Raw genomic sequence first — 14,526 nt, 5'->3', positions numbered from 1 at the left:
AAACAATTTTTGGCATGCCAGTTAACCAGCTTGTCTCATTACAAGGCTCTAGTGAGCCAGGCTTATTCTCTGCCTTGTGGTCTACAGGATCAGGCTGGTGAAGGTCAAAGACTCATAAATAGACTACTCAGAACTCTGGAGATCTTTACAAAAACAAAACCCAGGGTTTCTTGCACATTTTTTCCAGGATCCCTGATTTGATTATAGTTGCTACATTCAGGGAAATTACTCCCTTAAATAATCTGTTTTCAGTTATCTGATCTGTATTTCAGACACAATATGAAAATTTTTGTCAGAATCTTTTCTGTTTAAAAAATGGGCATTTACAGCAATACTTGGTTGTGAAATAAAATAAAAATTGTGATCAAGTTTTTTGAAGATTAGAGTGTACTAAGGGAAGTCTGTTTTAATGCTCTCCAGTTAACAGACTGTTGTGGCATTCTCTTGTATTTGTGTGGTTCCCAGATGAAGACAGGAATGATCAATCTAACTTCATGTTCTTAGAAGGCTAATTTATTATTTTATGATACTATATTATATTAAAGAATACTAAAGAATACAGAAAGGATACTTACAGAAGGCTAAAAGATAATAAAACTCGTGACTCTTTCCAGAGCCCCAACACAGCTTGACCATAACTGGCCAATGAGTCAAAACAATTCACAAGAAACCAATGAAACAATCACCTGTTGGATAAACAATCTCCAACCATATTCCAAAGCAGCAAAACACAGGAGAAGCAAATGAGATAATACTGTTTTCCTTTTTTCTCTGAGGCTTCTCAGCTTCCCAGGAAAAGAATCCTGGGCAAAGGGATTTTTCCAGAAAATATGACTGCCACAGCATTCAACATTTAAAAGCCTGTGATAACAAAGGGAATTAAATCTTGATTACTGTCAGTATAGAAATCTTAAGTTCTTAGCTTTCTCTTGAAACAGCAGTATTTCCTTTAACTGATCAGACTCCTCAGGGGGGATTCTGAAGCTTATCTCAAGGAGCCAGTGAGCACAGAGTGAGTGTGACCATCCCTTTCCCTTGCAGAGCCGGGGTTGTGAGGCGCTCCAACACCAGCCCCATGGGGTTCATGAAGATGGGCTCGTGCTCTCCAGTGCCAGCTGACCCTGCCCAGGGCGTGGGGCGCAGGCTGTCCACAGGATCTTCCAGACCATACTCTCCTTCACCACTAGGTAAGCACAGAAATGCTCAGCAGTTAGTCAAGCTTTATCTGGAGCAGTCGTTCAGAAATCTGATTCTTGCTTGAAATTAATCTTAAACCACAACCTGCCCAGCCAGGTCACGTGTGCAGAAATAATTTCTGCTAAATGGCTCACAGAAGTAAACTAACTAGGTTTTCACTTGTTTTCTCTTTGTAAGTGAAGTAGGAAGTGTAAATCCACGTTTTGGTTTTGTTTGCATAGTTGGAACCATACCTGAGCAGCTTGGGCACTGTTGTTGTGGACAGCTCCAAGGACATGAATCAAGGAGTAGAAACTTCTCAGGTGAGTGACTTTGGACTGTGCAATCAGCATTATTTTGATAGAGCTTCTAGAGCATTTTGTGAAGGGGTAGGAGAGCCAACACACATTAGAATGGGTTAATAGGAGACACTGAGTTTTTGTAGAAACAGCCCATTTGTGGCCTGGGTGACACCTTTGCCCATAACTAATTCCCTACACAGTAAGACAGCAACAAGAAATTGCTTGTTCTCAAGATGGAACAACAACTCTGATGAAGCCTGTCTTTAACCAGGGCTGGTTTATAATGAATGGTAGTAACATGCTTCTGAGAATCTGGTTTTGATAGACCAGCTCTGTCATGCCAGTTCTCAGAAAAGGGAGGCAGAGCTGCCAGTGCACAGCGTGCAACACATTTTCGTCATTCCCTTGGGAGATCAGCTGGGATCTGATGTTCCTGTTGCTAAGCAGTCAGCAAGCTTTGCAAGTCATAAATCATTATGGCATGCCAGCAGGGAAAAAAAAAAAGATCAGGAAGAAGTAGGACTTGAAGATGTTCTGAGACTGTTAAAGATGGAATTGCACTGTAATGCCAGAAGGATTGGGTATAAGAATATGCAATTCAGCAACAACTTCTTCTGCTCTGTGCACATTTTGGGTGCATTTTCTTCTCTGGCTAAAATACTAGTTATGCTTTTTATTTTGGCTTTTTATGGTGTGATATTGAAACTGCATTGTGAGTTTTTCTCCTATTTAAACACTTGTCCAAAACCATCTGGGCATGGTAGAGCCTTCACTTCTTGGAGTAGCCAGGTCTGGGAATGGTTCCATCCACATGAAATAAGTTCTATGATGTGTTTCAAAAATTGCCTTGATAATTGCTATGCCAGTGGCTGGCTCAACAAAAGGAATGAGTGAATCTTTAGATATGAAATGGTCTCTTAAAAAGTAAAAAGGGGTGTGTGTGAAGAGAATACAAAGAACTGTGTTTGCTTTTCTTGTTGCAACTTTACTTTGGATAGAGTTTTGCCAGGCTGTTGGTTTAGTGCCTTTTGCCAGTATCAAACTGACTTGTAACACACCACAGCACTGTTTTTATGGCTGGCAGGGGTTTTAATGTTTCATTTCTTCATATGTTTTCTGCATTCTTTTCCTCCTTAGTTTCACTTCTTAATTTGAAATGTCTGCAGTGGTATTTCTGTTTGTACAATACCACAAATTGCAGCAAGTCTGCTTCTCAGCATTTCAGTGGGTATGGGAAGCAGTTTTTTGCTTTGGGTGAGGTGAGGTCATCTGAACTGAGATTTTTCTAAGGACCTAAGATGTCTTTCGTAATGTAGCTTCTGAACTAATTGAGCTGTTCTTGCTGCCAGTGGCAGCAGAGGACACACTTTTAATTCAGAAGCCTTCCCTGGGGTGGCAACAACACTGGAACAGTAACCAGTGGGATTTCAGGCTGGTTCTATAACAACAGGTGAAGACTTCCCAGTGCTGTGAGACAAGCAGAGGGATTTCAGGCAAGCAAATTTTTGGTTGGAAAATTAATGAGAAATAGACTTGATCCCTCTGCTAGAGCTGCAGGCAGACAGACTGTTCTGAAACATACTGCCTAATGGAGTGGAATGAAATCAAGGTGAAGTAGCTCATATTCAAAATTCAGCTAGCAAAAACATGGGCTCAAGAAGGCTGAAAGATGTGTTGTAACAGCTGGGCACTTTGCTGAGCATGCTGCAAGAAGTTTGGGGTGGTTTTTTTCAGCAGACATTCATGAAATGAAGCCTCTCTCAGAAGATTCTCATGGCCAGCTTTTAAAAACCTTCTCTAGTTGTATGGTTCAGTTTTTCCCTCTTTCTTTTTTTTTTTTTTTTTAATTAAAACATGAGTGAGACTCACTTCAGTGTCAGTTCTTGGAGGTTACAGGCAGGCATTTTCTCTGGGAAGCTGTGGCCACAATGCTGAAGTCTGATGTACTGTTTGTAACTTTGCACAGTTCCTTATCATGAGACATAAAAACATACACCAGGAACAGAACATTTCATCAAATTTCAGACCTAATTTTGAAAGAGAAGGTTCATCTTTAAGTAGGTGAGGTATTTATAAGAGTTATTTCCCCAAAGCTCTCTGTTTAAATGCTAACTTAGAGCTCTCCCATTTGCTTTAGGAGAAGCTGTACTCATACCTAAGTGTGGACTTCCTCTGTCAGCTTTTGAAAAAAGATTCATTCTGACAGACTAAAAAGTAAACAACTGCTCAAAGTCATGTCCCCAAAGTGTTCCATCTGAATAATTTGGTTCTTTTTAGTTCCTAGTTTTCTTGCAGGAACATGAGCTGCCTTTGTCTGTAAATGAAGCCATTACACACAGAACAAGTCATTAACATGCAATGTCCTCTTGTTTGCAAGAAGATCATTCCAGGTCTTGAGAACCTCTATTCATCTTGGGATTTCAGTGCTGGTTGTGCCATTCCTGCTGAATCCAACCATTTTATTTGTCCTGGTGCAGGTTGCCAGCTGTACTGCAGCTGCCAGGACAGCTGTCAGCCTGAAATGGTGCCTGTTTGGCAGCTTGCAGGTCTTATCAGTGTGGTGTAGCAATAATTCAAATAATCCATGGGTTAAATCCATTCTCCTTGCTGTCTAGTGAGCTAATGATCAAACACATCTCGATATTTGCAGTGTAATGTTGTTCTCTGGAATTTTGGGCTTTATCAATGTATTTTGCAAGCACTGCAAGTAGAATTTTACCTTATTTGTCATCTCCACAGGTTCTCCTATACCACCATCTCAGTCCCCACAGTCACTTCTGATGGGAGCGAGGTTGCAGAGTGCTCCTACTCTCACAGATATCTACCAAAACAAGCAGAAGCTCAGAAAGCAGCATTCAGACCCAGTTTGCCCATCCTATGCTGGGTATGGATACAGTCATTCTCCACAGCCAAGCAGGCCAGGAAGCCTGGGAACATCCCCTACCAAGCACATGGGATCCTCTCCCAGGAGCTCAGACTGGCTCTTCAAAACCCCTCTGCCAACAATCATCGGCTCTCCCACTAAGGTGTGTTAAATTTGCAATTCTCAGTAGCACAGTGCCTGAAACCAAGAATATTTGGGGTTCTAACTTGGGTTTTTTGTGTGTTCTCGATTCTTAAAGGCAACAGCTCCTTTCAAAATACCTAAAACTCAAGCATCCTCCAACTTGCTGGCCCTGGCAAATCGTCAGGGCTTGGCTGAAACGCCGCTGCAGCCTAAAGATATCACTGACCCAAGGGACTTCACACACTTCCACTCCAGCCAGGCAGCTGACAAACAGGCAGGAGAGCACAGCAAAACCACCTTTGGCAGGTAGGCACTGCCAGGAACAGAACATTTCATCAAATTTCAGGCCTAATTTTGAAAGAGGAAGGGGCATCTTTGAGTAGGTGTTTATAGGAGATATTTCCCCAAAGCTCTCTGTTTAAGTGATAACTTGGAGCTCTCCCAAGTAGGTGTTTATAGGAGATATTTCCCCAAAGCTCTCTGTTTAAGTGATGAGGTCTCCCTTGGAGAGTCTCCCCTTTGCTTTAGGAGAAACTTTGCATCCCTGGGGGAGGCAGCTGGGCAGCAGAACTGCACACAGCAACTCTCAGAGGGTGAAAAAGCTGTGAGGGGATGCTGAGGTTTGGTGTGTGCAACAGAAACATTTTGTACTGGCTATAAATATAGCAGGGACTTCCTGGAGCACTTTGTGTTGCTGTCTAGTTCCCTTTTGTTTTCATTAACTGAATCTGGAATTTCATTGACTCTGTAGAACCTGTGGAGTTTTTGCTTGAAAATCTCTATGACAAAATTTGCAACATAAATTTTTCAAGAGAAAAATGTTTCTTTATTTTTGTTTTGCTCTGTTTTAAAAGATCCATGATAACAAGCAAGATGTCAAAAATTCTCTGAAAAATTCTCTGTAGTAAATACCAAGAATTTTAGTTATCCTTAATTGCAAGTTGGATGATATCCCTGAATAACCTTTTTTTTTGGGAAATTCATGTGTTTTCCTGTCCAGGTCTGTTAGTACTGGGAAGCTGTCAGACCAACAAGTAAAGACCACCCTTGGGGGCCAGTTGTACCAAGGCAGTACAGACAGTCTCAACACAGAGAGGCCAATGGATACAGGTGAGGATCAGAGTGATACATCCAAGCTGTTTCCTCGTGCCTGGGTTTTTATGGAATGCCAGCTGGATCACAGTTCTGCTTCCAACTTGGAGAATTGGTTCTGACAATTTTTAGCCTCAGCACAGAAGGCTTTTTTAATGTTTTAGGGGATCTGTTCCATTTCTTTAGCATAGCTTTAAAAATAACTGAGACAGGAAAATGCTTATTTCTGTGCTAAACACAGAAATATCTTGACTGCCTGTGCTGACTGGAGGGGTTTGGGATTTTCTGGTTTGGTTTTATTTTTAATTTAGCATTTGTGGCTTTTCATTTTCCACCTTGATTTTATATGAAAGCCAATCTATGTAACTCTGGTTAACTCTGGGTGTTTGGTTGGTTTGGTTTTTTTCTCCTCCTCCCTGAGCTTGTCCCTTGCCATCAGAAGTTCTCCCTTCTGAGCAGTTGGAAGGAGTTCTGCAGACAGGGCTGGTCTTTAGCCTCCAGACCTGTCACAATCTGCCTTTAGAATTTTTCTGCTGTATCTTTTGCTGCAAAACTGACATCTTCAGGCTCTCAGGGAGTCTCTGTTGCTCTTTTCTGGATGAGAGTAGAATATTAAGATACTGAAAGTAAAAATATACATTAAGCTGCACCTTGACTGCTTGTGTCTCACCAAGACTGTCCACTCAGCTTCTTTTATATCCTGTGAGAACTTCTAACTAGTCCAGGGCTTGGATTTTACATTAAAGCACATTGTGTTGCAGTGCTCCAATTTGCTGCATATAATTACTTCTTGGTGTGATTATATGGAATAAGGACTAACCTGCTGAAATGTTCTCTCAGCTCCAGCAGGAGCCTATGGAATTGCAATGGCAACTCCATCCATGGCAAGTGGGGCAAGTTCTCGGGCTGTCATGTTCACTGTGGGGTCCCCTCCAAGCAGTGCCACCCCTCCCACCTGCACCCACATGGTCCTCAGAACCAGAACCACCTCAGGTAAGAATTTCCTGGCAGTTGTGTGGACATTTCTCAAAGGGAGCACTTGGGCTTGTCCACTTCTTGGGCCTGATTGCTGCCTTGCACAGGGTCTGCAGTGAAAGTGTAGAGAAAGTAGAGATAAATATCAGATGGTTTCTGCCTTTTCCCCCCTAAAGAGGGTCAGAGGCACAGATTTACAACCCAGCAGTGAGTAACTCCTGTGTACACAGCTTTACTCCCTCACTGGGAGTGTGATCTCTATGGCAAAGGTGGAGAGGAGAAGTCAGAATTCTGATTTTTGCCTGCTGCCATGCGTTGTCCCAGAAACAGCACACCAGGGCTGGGAGCTGCCTGCAGTTTGGCAAAAGTCAGCTGTGCTGCCAAATATCAAAGACCCCAAGGTTAAGGGCTTCAGGTGGGCAGTGTGAATCACAGCACAAACTGCAGTCCTTGTCAGCCATGAATCCCAGAACTCTTAGGAATTGTCACTGTTGTTACAGTTCAGCCTCTGCACTCCCTGCAGAGCCACGCAAGGAGCAGTGGGAGAGCCTGCCATGGGCTCTCTGTGCTGGCTCCTCGTGTCACTTGCTGTCACCCACAGCCCCAGTGCTGAATCAGACTGAATGTGTGTGTTATTTGTCTTGTAGTGGGATCAAACAGCTCTGGAGGGTCTCTGTGCTCCACCAGTGGCCGTGTTTATATGGGCTCTCCTCCTGGTATTTACATGGGCTCCTCTCCTCCGGGGGCCGAGGCGGCTCCGAGTCTCAAGTACATCCCTTATGGCACTTCCCCTCCCAGCCTAGAGGGCTTTATCACTTTTGAAGCTCCTGAATTGCCTGAGGAAACTTTAATGGAGGTATGAAAACAATAATTTCACGTTTTCTAATGTGTGATGGTGCTGGTACAGATGTGGTAAATGCAGGATTGCTCTGTGTGCTTTGTAGTTTCCTCTATGCTGTCTCACTTGTTGTGGTTTTTTTTTTTTTTGTTTAGGATCTTGAATATATTGCTGTATCAGTAGTTGCCAGGTTCTCTTTGATAGTTCTTGCTGGCATTTCATATGTTTGAATAGGTAACCAGAGGAACATGACTGCTTTTGCCCACCAGAGCCTCGCAGAGAGGCCTCTGTTCATGCCAGTGGATGTGGGTGCTGACAGTAACAAAGCCCCTCTGGGCATTTCATTGCTCCTCACAGTCAGGGAATGACGTCCAATCCTACTTGTGGGAAGACTGTCCTATATTTTTTTAAGATGTGTGGGGGAGTGACACTTTAAAAACACAAATTGGGGTGGTCTTTCACCAGAATGCTATTCTTGGAGTGTACGTTTGTCAAGACAGATGCTGTTCTGGTTTCTCATTCACATCTTGCTGGAAGGTATTTGGGTCCCTATTGAATATCTCTTATAGCATGAATGCTTACCAGTACTGTATTCTTCCCACAGGAAGAATAGAATTTTAAATGTATTTAGACCATGTATTATTAATGAAAATATTATAAACATTGCTAAGATACGTTTGATTAGTTTTGAAGGATTCTTTTGGAGGAGAAACTTTGCATGTGTACTGTGTGTTTTACTGACAGAGCAGCGCTGAGTTGTTCACTCCAATTGAAGATTTTAGTCTGAAGTGTAAACTTTGGTAACAGCCACCTTTTAACACAATTTAATTCCAGAACCAAGTGTAAATTAGAGTGAGGAAGATCAGTTCTTTTGTAGGTATTAAGTCTATTACATAATAAAAGCCAAATGTTCTTCCTGGCTCCTCACACAAGTGCCAAACATACTTTTGTGTTGCTGATAATAAAATAAGTAATTTGTCCCACTTGTGATTTTTAGTTCCTCAGGTTTCAACACAGAACTCCATGTACCAATTCCTTTGGCTTTGTTGAAAGACTCTTAAGTATAAGCTACAATATCTTGAATTCATTAACAAAGAAGGGAACGAGTTCAGATCTGTGGGGGCCCATTTGGTTCTGTCATTCCTAATGCTGCCTCTACCACAATGTGATTCCTGCACAGAACTGACATAGCAAGAAATCTTTAAGTGATTAACAAGAGTTTTAAATGTGGCTGATGGCTTAGAGTGCTTAAATTGCTGTTATCTTTCCCTCTGACAGAGAGAGCACACAGACACACTGCGTCACCTAAACATGATGCTGACATTCACAGAGTGTGTTCTGGATCTGACAGCAGCGAGGGGAGGAAACCCAGACCTGTGCACTTCTGCTGTGTCACTGTACCAGATCCAGGAGAGCATCGTTGTGGATCAGATCAGCCAGCTCAGCAAAGAGTGGGGGTGAGTATGCAGTCAGAGAGAGAATTAGTCAAGATCCAACACATCAAAATGTATTGCAACTCTGCCCTTTTTGCTGGGAGTCATTCTTTTCCTGTAGAGAATCTTTATAGGAATTATTTTTTTAACAACTGAAGACAGATCAGAAAGAGCAAAGACAAAAGATTTTTTTTTTTTTTTTCTGGCCTGCCACTTTTCTGAGGAAAGTGTTGAGTTCAGGCTTGAGGTGCAGCAGTGCATTTCTGAGCATGGAAATTTGTGTACCAGCTCCTGGCAGACCTGAGCCCTCATCCCTTCCTGTTGACTGAAGCCCTGAGGTGGAGGTTGGGAGGGGAGAAGTGTCCAAATTTGGTTTCACTGGAAAAAACAGTCAATCAGCCCTAATATAAAATCAAAAGCAAGGAAAAATATGAGAAGTTTGAAGTGGTGGGAAAGGGCAGTTCTACTTCCTGCCTTCTTCCTGAAGTAATAAAAACCCAACAGAAAACCCTTGTAAAGTGTTTGCTTTTCACAACTGAGAATTGCAGGGGGATAGGAAATGAGAAGTACACCCTGTCACTTGTGGTGAGACACTGACCTCGGGCAGAGAGTCCCCACAAGTAAGTGCTCCTTTTTCAAATGTCTGCATTTAAAGCAGTTTGTCTTTGCTGCTGCAGCTCCTAAATGAGCAGATGTCCCCTCACCCATGACAGAATGTTTGTGAAGGGAAGGGAGGGGAGGGGTGGAGCTGCATTTTAAACATCTGTCTTCCTTTTCTGCTGTTGCTGGGTCCTGTGGGCTGTTGTGATTAAAAAGTGATGTCTGCCCCAACTTGAATTTGTTCAAAAAAAGTATTTTGATGCATAAATTACATTTTTTTCCCCTCTTCTCTCTAGACAAGTGGAGCAGCTGGTGTTGTATATGAAAGCTGCCCAGTTACTGGCATCTTCTCTGCATCTTGCCAAAGCACAGGTCAAATCTGGCAAACTGAACCCATCCACTGCTGTTAAGCAAGGTAGATGCAACATCATCTAATTTGCTTTGCTTGTGAATTTTCTTTGCTGATACATCACTCAGAAAGCTGAGGTTGCAACCTTTGTTTTGTTTTTCTTCTCTGCAGGAGAACTGTAGATATGTACAATTGCACAACTCTCATAGTAAACAGCCAGAAACAGTTGGGAAATGGGTATTCATTAACTTGAAATGGAAATTATTTGATAGATACTCAAGTCATAGAAGTAGTGGAGTAAATAAACACTAAAACTACAAGTTCAAACAAGTTTACTTTGCAAAGCTGAACTTAGGCTGAGTTATTTGGGTTTTGTTGGGGTTTTTTTAAAATTTTTTCTTACCTTTCTCCCAGTTGTGAAAAGCCTCAATGAGAGATACAAATTCTGTATTGGAATGTGCAAAAAACTGACAGAAAAGTTGAATCGTTTCTTTTTGGACAAGCAGAGGTTCATTGATGAAATCAACAGTGTAACTGCAGAGAAACTCATCTACAACTGTGCTGTGGAAATGGTGAGTCCCTCCTCTTCCCTGAACTGTAGGAATTGCTGCCTTCTCTCACAGATCTCTTCTACATAACCAAAAAATAGAATTGATATTTTCAGTCACCACAAAGGAAAGTTAACTGCTTTAGTGATGGGAGGGGATTCTTGTGTCACACAAAAGATTCTGGATGAGATAGAAGGTTAACTGCTTTAGTGATGGGAGGGGATTCTTGTGTCACACAAAAGTTTCTGGCAAATGTTGTGCTTAACCCTGGTAATTGTGGTGTTGTGCACAATTAATTTGTTTCTTTACAAGAGAATGCAGGTGTAAGAATGAGCATATTTATTCATATAAAAAAATGCTTTTATAGATTTTTTTTATGCAGAATATTCTCATAGTACAGGTGCTTTGTCCTCTCAGAATCACAGAATGATTTAGAAGAGACCTTAAAGATCATCTAGTTCCACCTTCATTTTGTTGTCTTAGTTACAACAACACATCAGCTAAATAAAAGCTGAAAAAGACTTTCATAACGACACCTTTAGGTGATTAATTCTGAATTTTTCATTTTGCTACTTGCCTAATGGAGTTTCTGAACCTGACTGATTGCAGGTGCAGTCAGCAGCTCTGGATGAGATGTTCCAGCAAACTGAAGATATCACATATCGATACCACAAGGCAGCCCTGCTGCTGGAGGGACTGACTAAAATACTGCAAGACCCTGCAGATATAGAAAATGTACACAAGTGTAAGTTCAGCTGAATAATGAAAATTACATGGGATTAATTCATTGTAAAATCAATCTGGTCATCATCTGTCCTGTGCCTCTCTCTGCAGATAAATCCAGCATCGAGCGAAGGCTTTCTGCACTCTGCTACAGCACAGTGGCTGTGTATGAGCAGTAGGAATATCCTGAGGACCAGATGGTGTGAACATAAGGGACCACATCAGTGATACTGCACTTTTTTCACTACAGCTTCATTGTTGTCCTTGTTCTGCCCCATGTGGAAGATGATTCTTACATTTCTGTGGTGACTACCAAAGAAACAGCAGCATATTCAAAGAGGAGAAATTCCAAAAGTACACTTGCCTTACCAATCCAGCAGCTCCTTTTCCTTCCTAGCAACAGAATTTAAAAGAATCTCTCTTCACATTTCAAACTGATCCCCGTGTGTGTGCTTTGAACTCGAATGATCAGGGTTTGTTGTTTTTCCCTCGTGAGGTTTTTAGAGAGCGGATCCTTCTGCATCAGGTACAAAAAAGACATTTCCCTCAGAAGATTCCCTCAAGAGTTTTTAAGCTGTTCAGTAAAATGTGGCTGAGTGAATTTGGGAAACCCTAACCATGTGCAAGTGCTGCTTGAAGCTTTTTGGGGCTCAGCTGCCTTGTCTGGAGCTCACCTGTTGTACACATGGCTCAGGTTGTCATATGAAGGGATGGCAAACACGCTCTGACCCCAGGGGAGAAATGGGGATGGAAGAAATTCTCTCCATCTGTGCAAAATCCCCAGGGGGTTTTCAGCTGATGTGGATACTATTTGATGATCTTCTTCCAAAATATTTTGTTTTGCACTAATTTACTAAAGCAACTGTATATTCATTTTTGAAGAACTATATTAAAAAAAAAATCTAGAGAAAGAAGGCACAATGGACTTGGCTGAATTCCATTTCAGTGTACATAAAATTCTTTTCAGAATTTCAAATGTAGCTTCTAGAAGACTTTCAAACAAACTGTGTAAAAACTTGTATTCATGTGAACCTTTCCATTTTATACCTATTTGTCTAATACTTGAGTAACTACTGCTCTGGACTTTCTCAGTAATAGCAATGTTGAGTTGCTGGTTGTTTGCTTTTTCTATAGATTTGGTTGCATCTTTTGTTGTGCATGCAATATGTGCATTAATGCCTGCAGTCTTTAGGGGTGTAATGACAGTTCTCTGTAGTTTGTTTCTTGGGCAGTATTACAATAAATACTGTAAACTGAAAGGTTCTGCAAGGAACCATGCAAAAAAAAAAAAAAATTAAAAAAAACAAACCAGAAAATAATGTTGTGGTTTGAGATGCTGATAAAATGATGTAGAATCTCTACATATAGAGTGTGTGAAAAATCAGGATTATTTTGTGTGCATTTTGGGGGAGAGGTGGGAAGCTTCATTTAGCCTTATAGGCATTGTCATTTCAAGCATCCCATGAGATCATCAGGACAGCAATTTGCAAAGTATTTGGGCAGATCAGCTTCTCTGGAAATGGTTCCTATACTTTGTTTTTGGGACTTTTTTTGTTACTCAACTGCTTGAATACTTGAATAAACCATTCTCCAGGACAAAATCATTTTAATCCTCTTAAACACAGTGGTCTGAACTATTTGACAAAGTTGTACAGGGCTTACACATCAAAATATTGTTTCAGTGTTGGGATAACCATGTGTTTCCTTTACTTTGACAGAGTAATGTACTTTTTACCTTATTTATCTGTATGAAATTCCAACAGTTAATTTCAAAGTGTTTGTTTATATAATGTTTGTATTTTTAGGTCTTTAATACGGTGTTTCTACCTCTCCTTTGTAATTGCATGCATTATTCTTGGAACTAGGTAATAACTCACTGAACTGTTGCGTAATAGCCTTTTTATTATGGCCTGTATAAATGTATATTAAGGTAAAAATAAATACTGACACTAGAAGTGTTTCTATGGTACAACTGAGTTGCTGTGTCTCTGTGATCAGAGGTGTTAAATTTAGGAAAAATTCTCTATTTGCCTGGGTAAAGAAGTTGCTGAATGTTCCCCTCAGCAGGGCAGGATGGGGCAGCATCCTTGAGTTCATGATCTCTGGATAGCTCTGGAACAAAGTGTCCCTGAGTTTGTTTTTCCCTGGCTTTAGCAAGACAATTTACTCTGCTGCTTTTTTTTTTTTTTCCCCAATTTTTTTTAAACTTGGATTGGAAGACAAAAATGCTAAGTAGGATCCTGGGTAACAGCTGTATGATCTTTCAACAAGGTGCTTATTTGTTGCCTCTAGCAAAGGGGAGCTGTTGGGGCTGCCAGAACAGCATATACAGAGCTAATTGACAAAAGCTGGCAGGAAGTTACAATTTCTATCCAAAAAATGGGCTTTGTTCACCTCACAGCCTGTACCCTCTGCCCAGCTGAGATATGCTGTGGTAGCTGCTGTGTGGATATTGTATTTTTGAGTTATACTATCAAATTTTCCCCAATTTATTATTAAAAACCCCTCCACTTGTGAGTGGCACATAAAGAGGATGAGGAAGGAGTGAGCTGGGAATGCTAATGATGTCTGAGCCCGAATCTAGGAACAAAGCAGCAGCTTTAATGCACAAGTCTAGGAGATAGGCTGCTTTTCTCAGGAACTCACTGGGTTTTGTTGGTTTTCTTTCTTCCCTTTCAGGATTCAAGCTCATTCTCCTTCCCCTCTTGCCAGCAAGGCTACAGCTGCACAAACAGGAGGAGAAGAAAAGGGCTATTCTTGCTGGCTGTTTTCAGGAGGAGGAGACCAATGTTCATGGCCTGTCTTTCTGCATAAACTCATTCCCCAAAGATCCTGAAGCTGTCCTCTGTCTTTGGCTCTCCGTGCTGAACAGCAGGTGCTTGTTTTTATAAATACTTCTTTTTCTCCAGCCTTTGAAAGACAGAACTTGAGAGATTTGCTGAGCTTTTCTAGCTCAGCTCTCCTGCATCTCCTTGAGTGTTCTGCACTTGCTCCACTCTGTCCACTTTACAAAATGTCAGCTGAGGAATCTACAACACTTTTTGATTCTGACATTTGCTGCTTTTCATAAGCAAGACGTTGAACTCTCAACCCTTCCTCTGACACAGAGGAGGAATTCCTGTTAATTTACGTTGCATTACATTTAACTTGCAACTAAGGTGCTACAAGTTATTCCAAGGAGCATTTTGAGGAGGGAGCTGTTCCTGGGACTGCCTGTGTTTTGCATAGTTCTTGATGTTATCTTGTACAGCTACATCCAGTTATTATCACATCATCTCAGGGTTCAGAGGCAATAACTTGTGATTCACCCATGTCCCAGCTACACCAAAAAGGGAAAGTTGTTTTTCATCTGGAGCAGGGAAAGCTGGATCCTGCTGCTTCCAAAGCTTGTTGAGGCTTTGCAATTCAGATAAGCTGGCTTGTGACCTGACTTGTGACCCACCTCCTTTTTGATTCCTGCTTCTTCTCCTATTTTGGGGGGCT

At 41.4% G+C, this 14,526-nt stretch overlaps 1 protein-coding gene across 1 annotated transcript in view; it reads left to right on the top strand.

Moving 5' to 3' along the window:
• The window catches only part of ULK2 (unc-51 like autophagy activating kinase 2), a 37,314-nt gene extending 24,302 nt beyond the window's left edge, over positions 1-13,012 (top strand). Inside the window, exons 17-28 of the mRNA XM_041482356.1 lie at positions 1,042-1,187; positions 1,419-1,499; positions 4,218-4,504; positions 4,601-4,791; positions 5,486-5,595; positions 6,418-6,570; positions 7,200-7,408; positions 8,669-8,847; positions 9,720-9,838; positions 10,187-10,344; positions 10,930-11,065; positions 11,155-13,012. Coding sequence (XP_041338290.1) covers positions 1,042-1,187; positions 1,419-1,499; positions 4,218-4,504; positions 4,601-4,791; positions 5,486-5,595; positions 6,418-6,570; positions 7,200-7,408; positions 8,669-8,847; positions 9,720-9,838; positions 10,187-10,344; positions 10,930-11,065; positions 11,155-11,222 — 1,837 coding nt within the window. The 3' untranslated portion in view covers positions 11,223-13,012. The remainder of the gene's footprint in view (positions 1-1,041; positions 1,188-1,418; positions 1,500-4,217; positions 4,505-4,600; positions 4,792-5,485; positions 5,596-6,417; positions 6,571-7,199; positions 7,409-8,668; positions 8,848-9,719; positions 9,839-10,186; positions 10,345-10,929; positions 11,066-11,154) is intronic.
• The last annotated feature ends 1,514 nt before the right edge of the window (positions 13,013-14,526 follow it).

The sequence above is a fragment of the Pyrgilauda ruficollis genome, unplaced genomic scaffold (genome assembly GCF_017590135.1).
Source record: "Pyrgilauda ruficollis isolate IOZ18807 unplaced genomic scaffold, ASM1759013v1 scaffold59, whole genome shotgun sequence".
NCBI lineage: Eukaryota > Metazoa > Chordata > Aves > Passeriformes > Passeridae > Pyrgilauda > Pyrgilauda ruficollis.
This window is presented reverse-complemented; position numbering and strand designations above follow the sequence as displayed.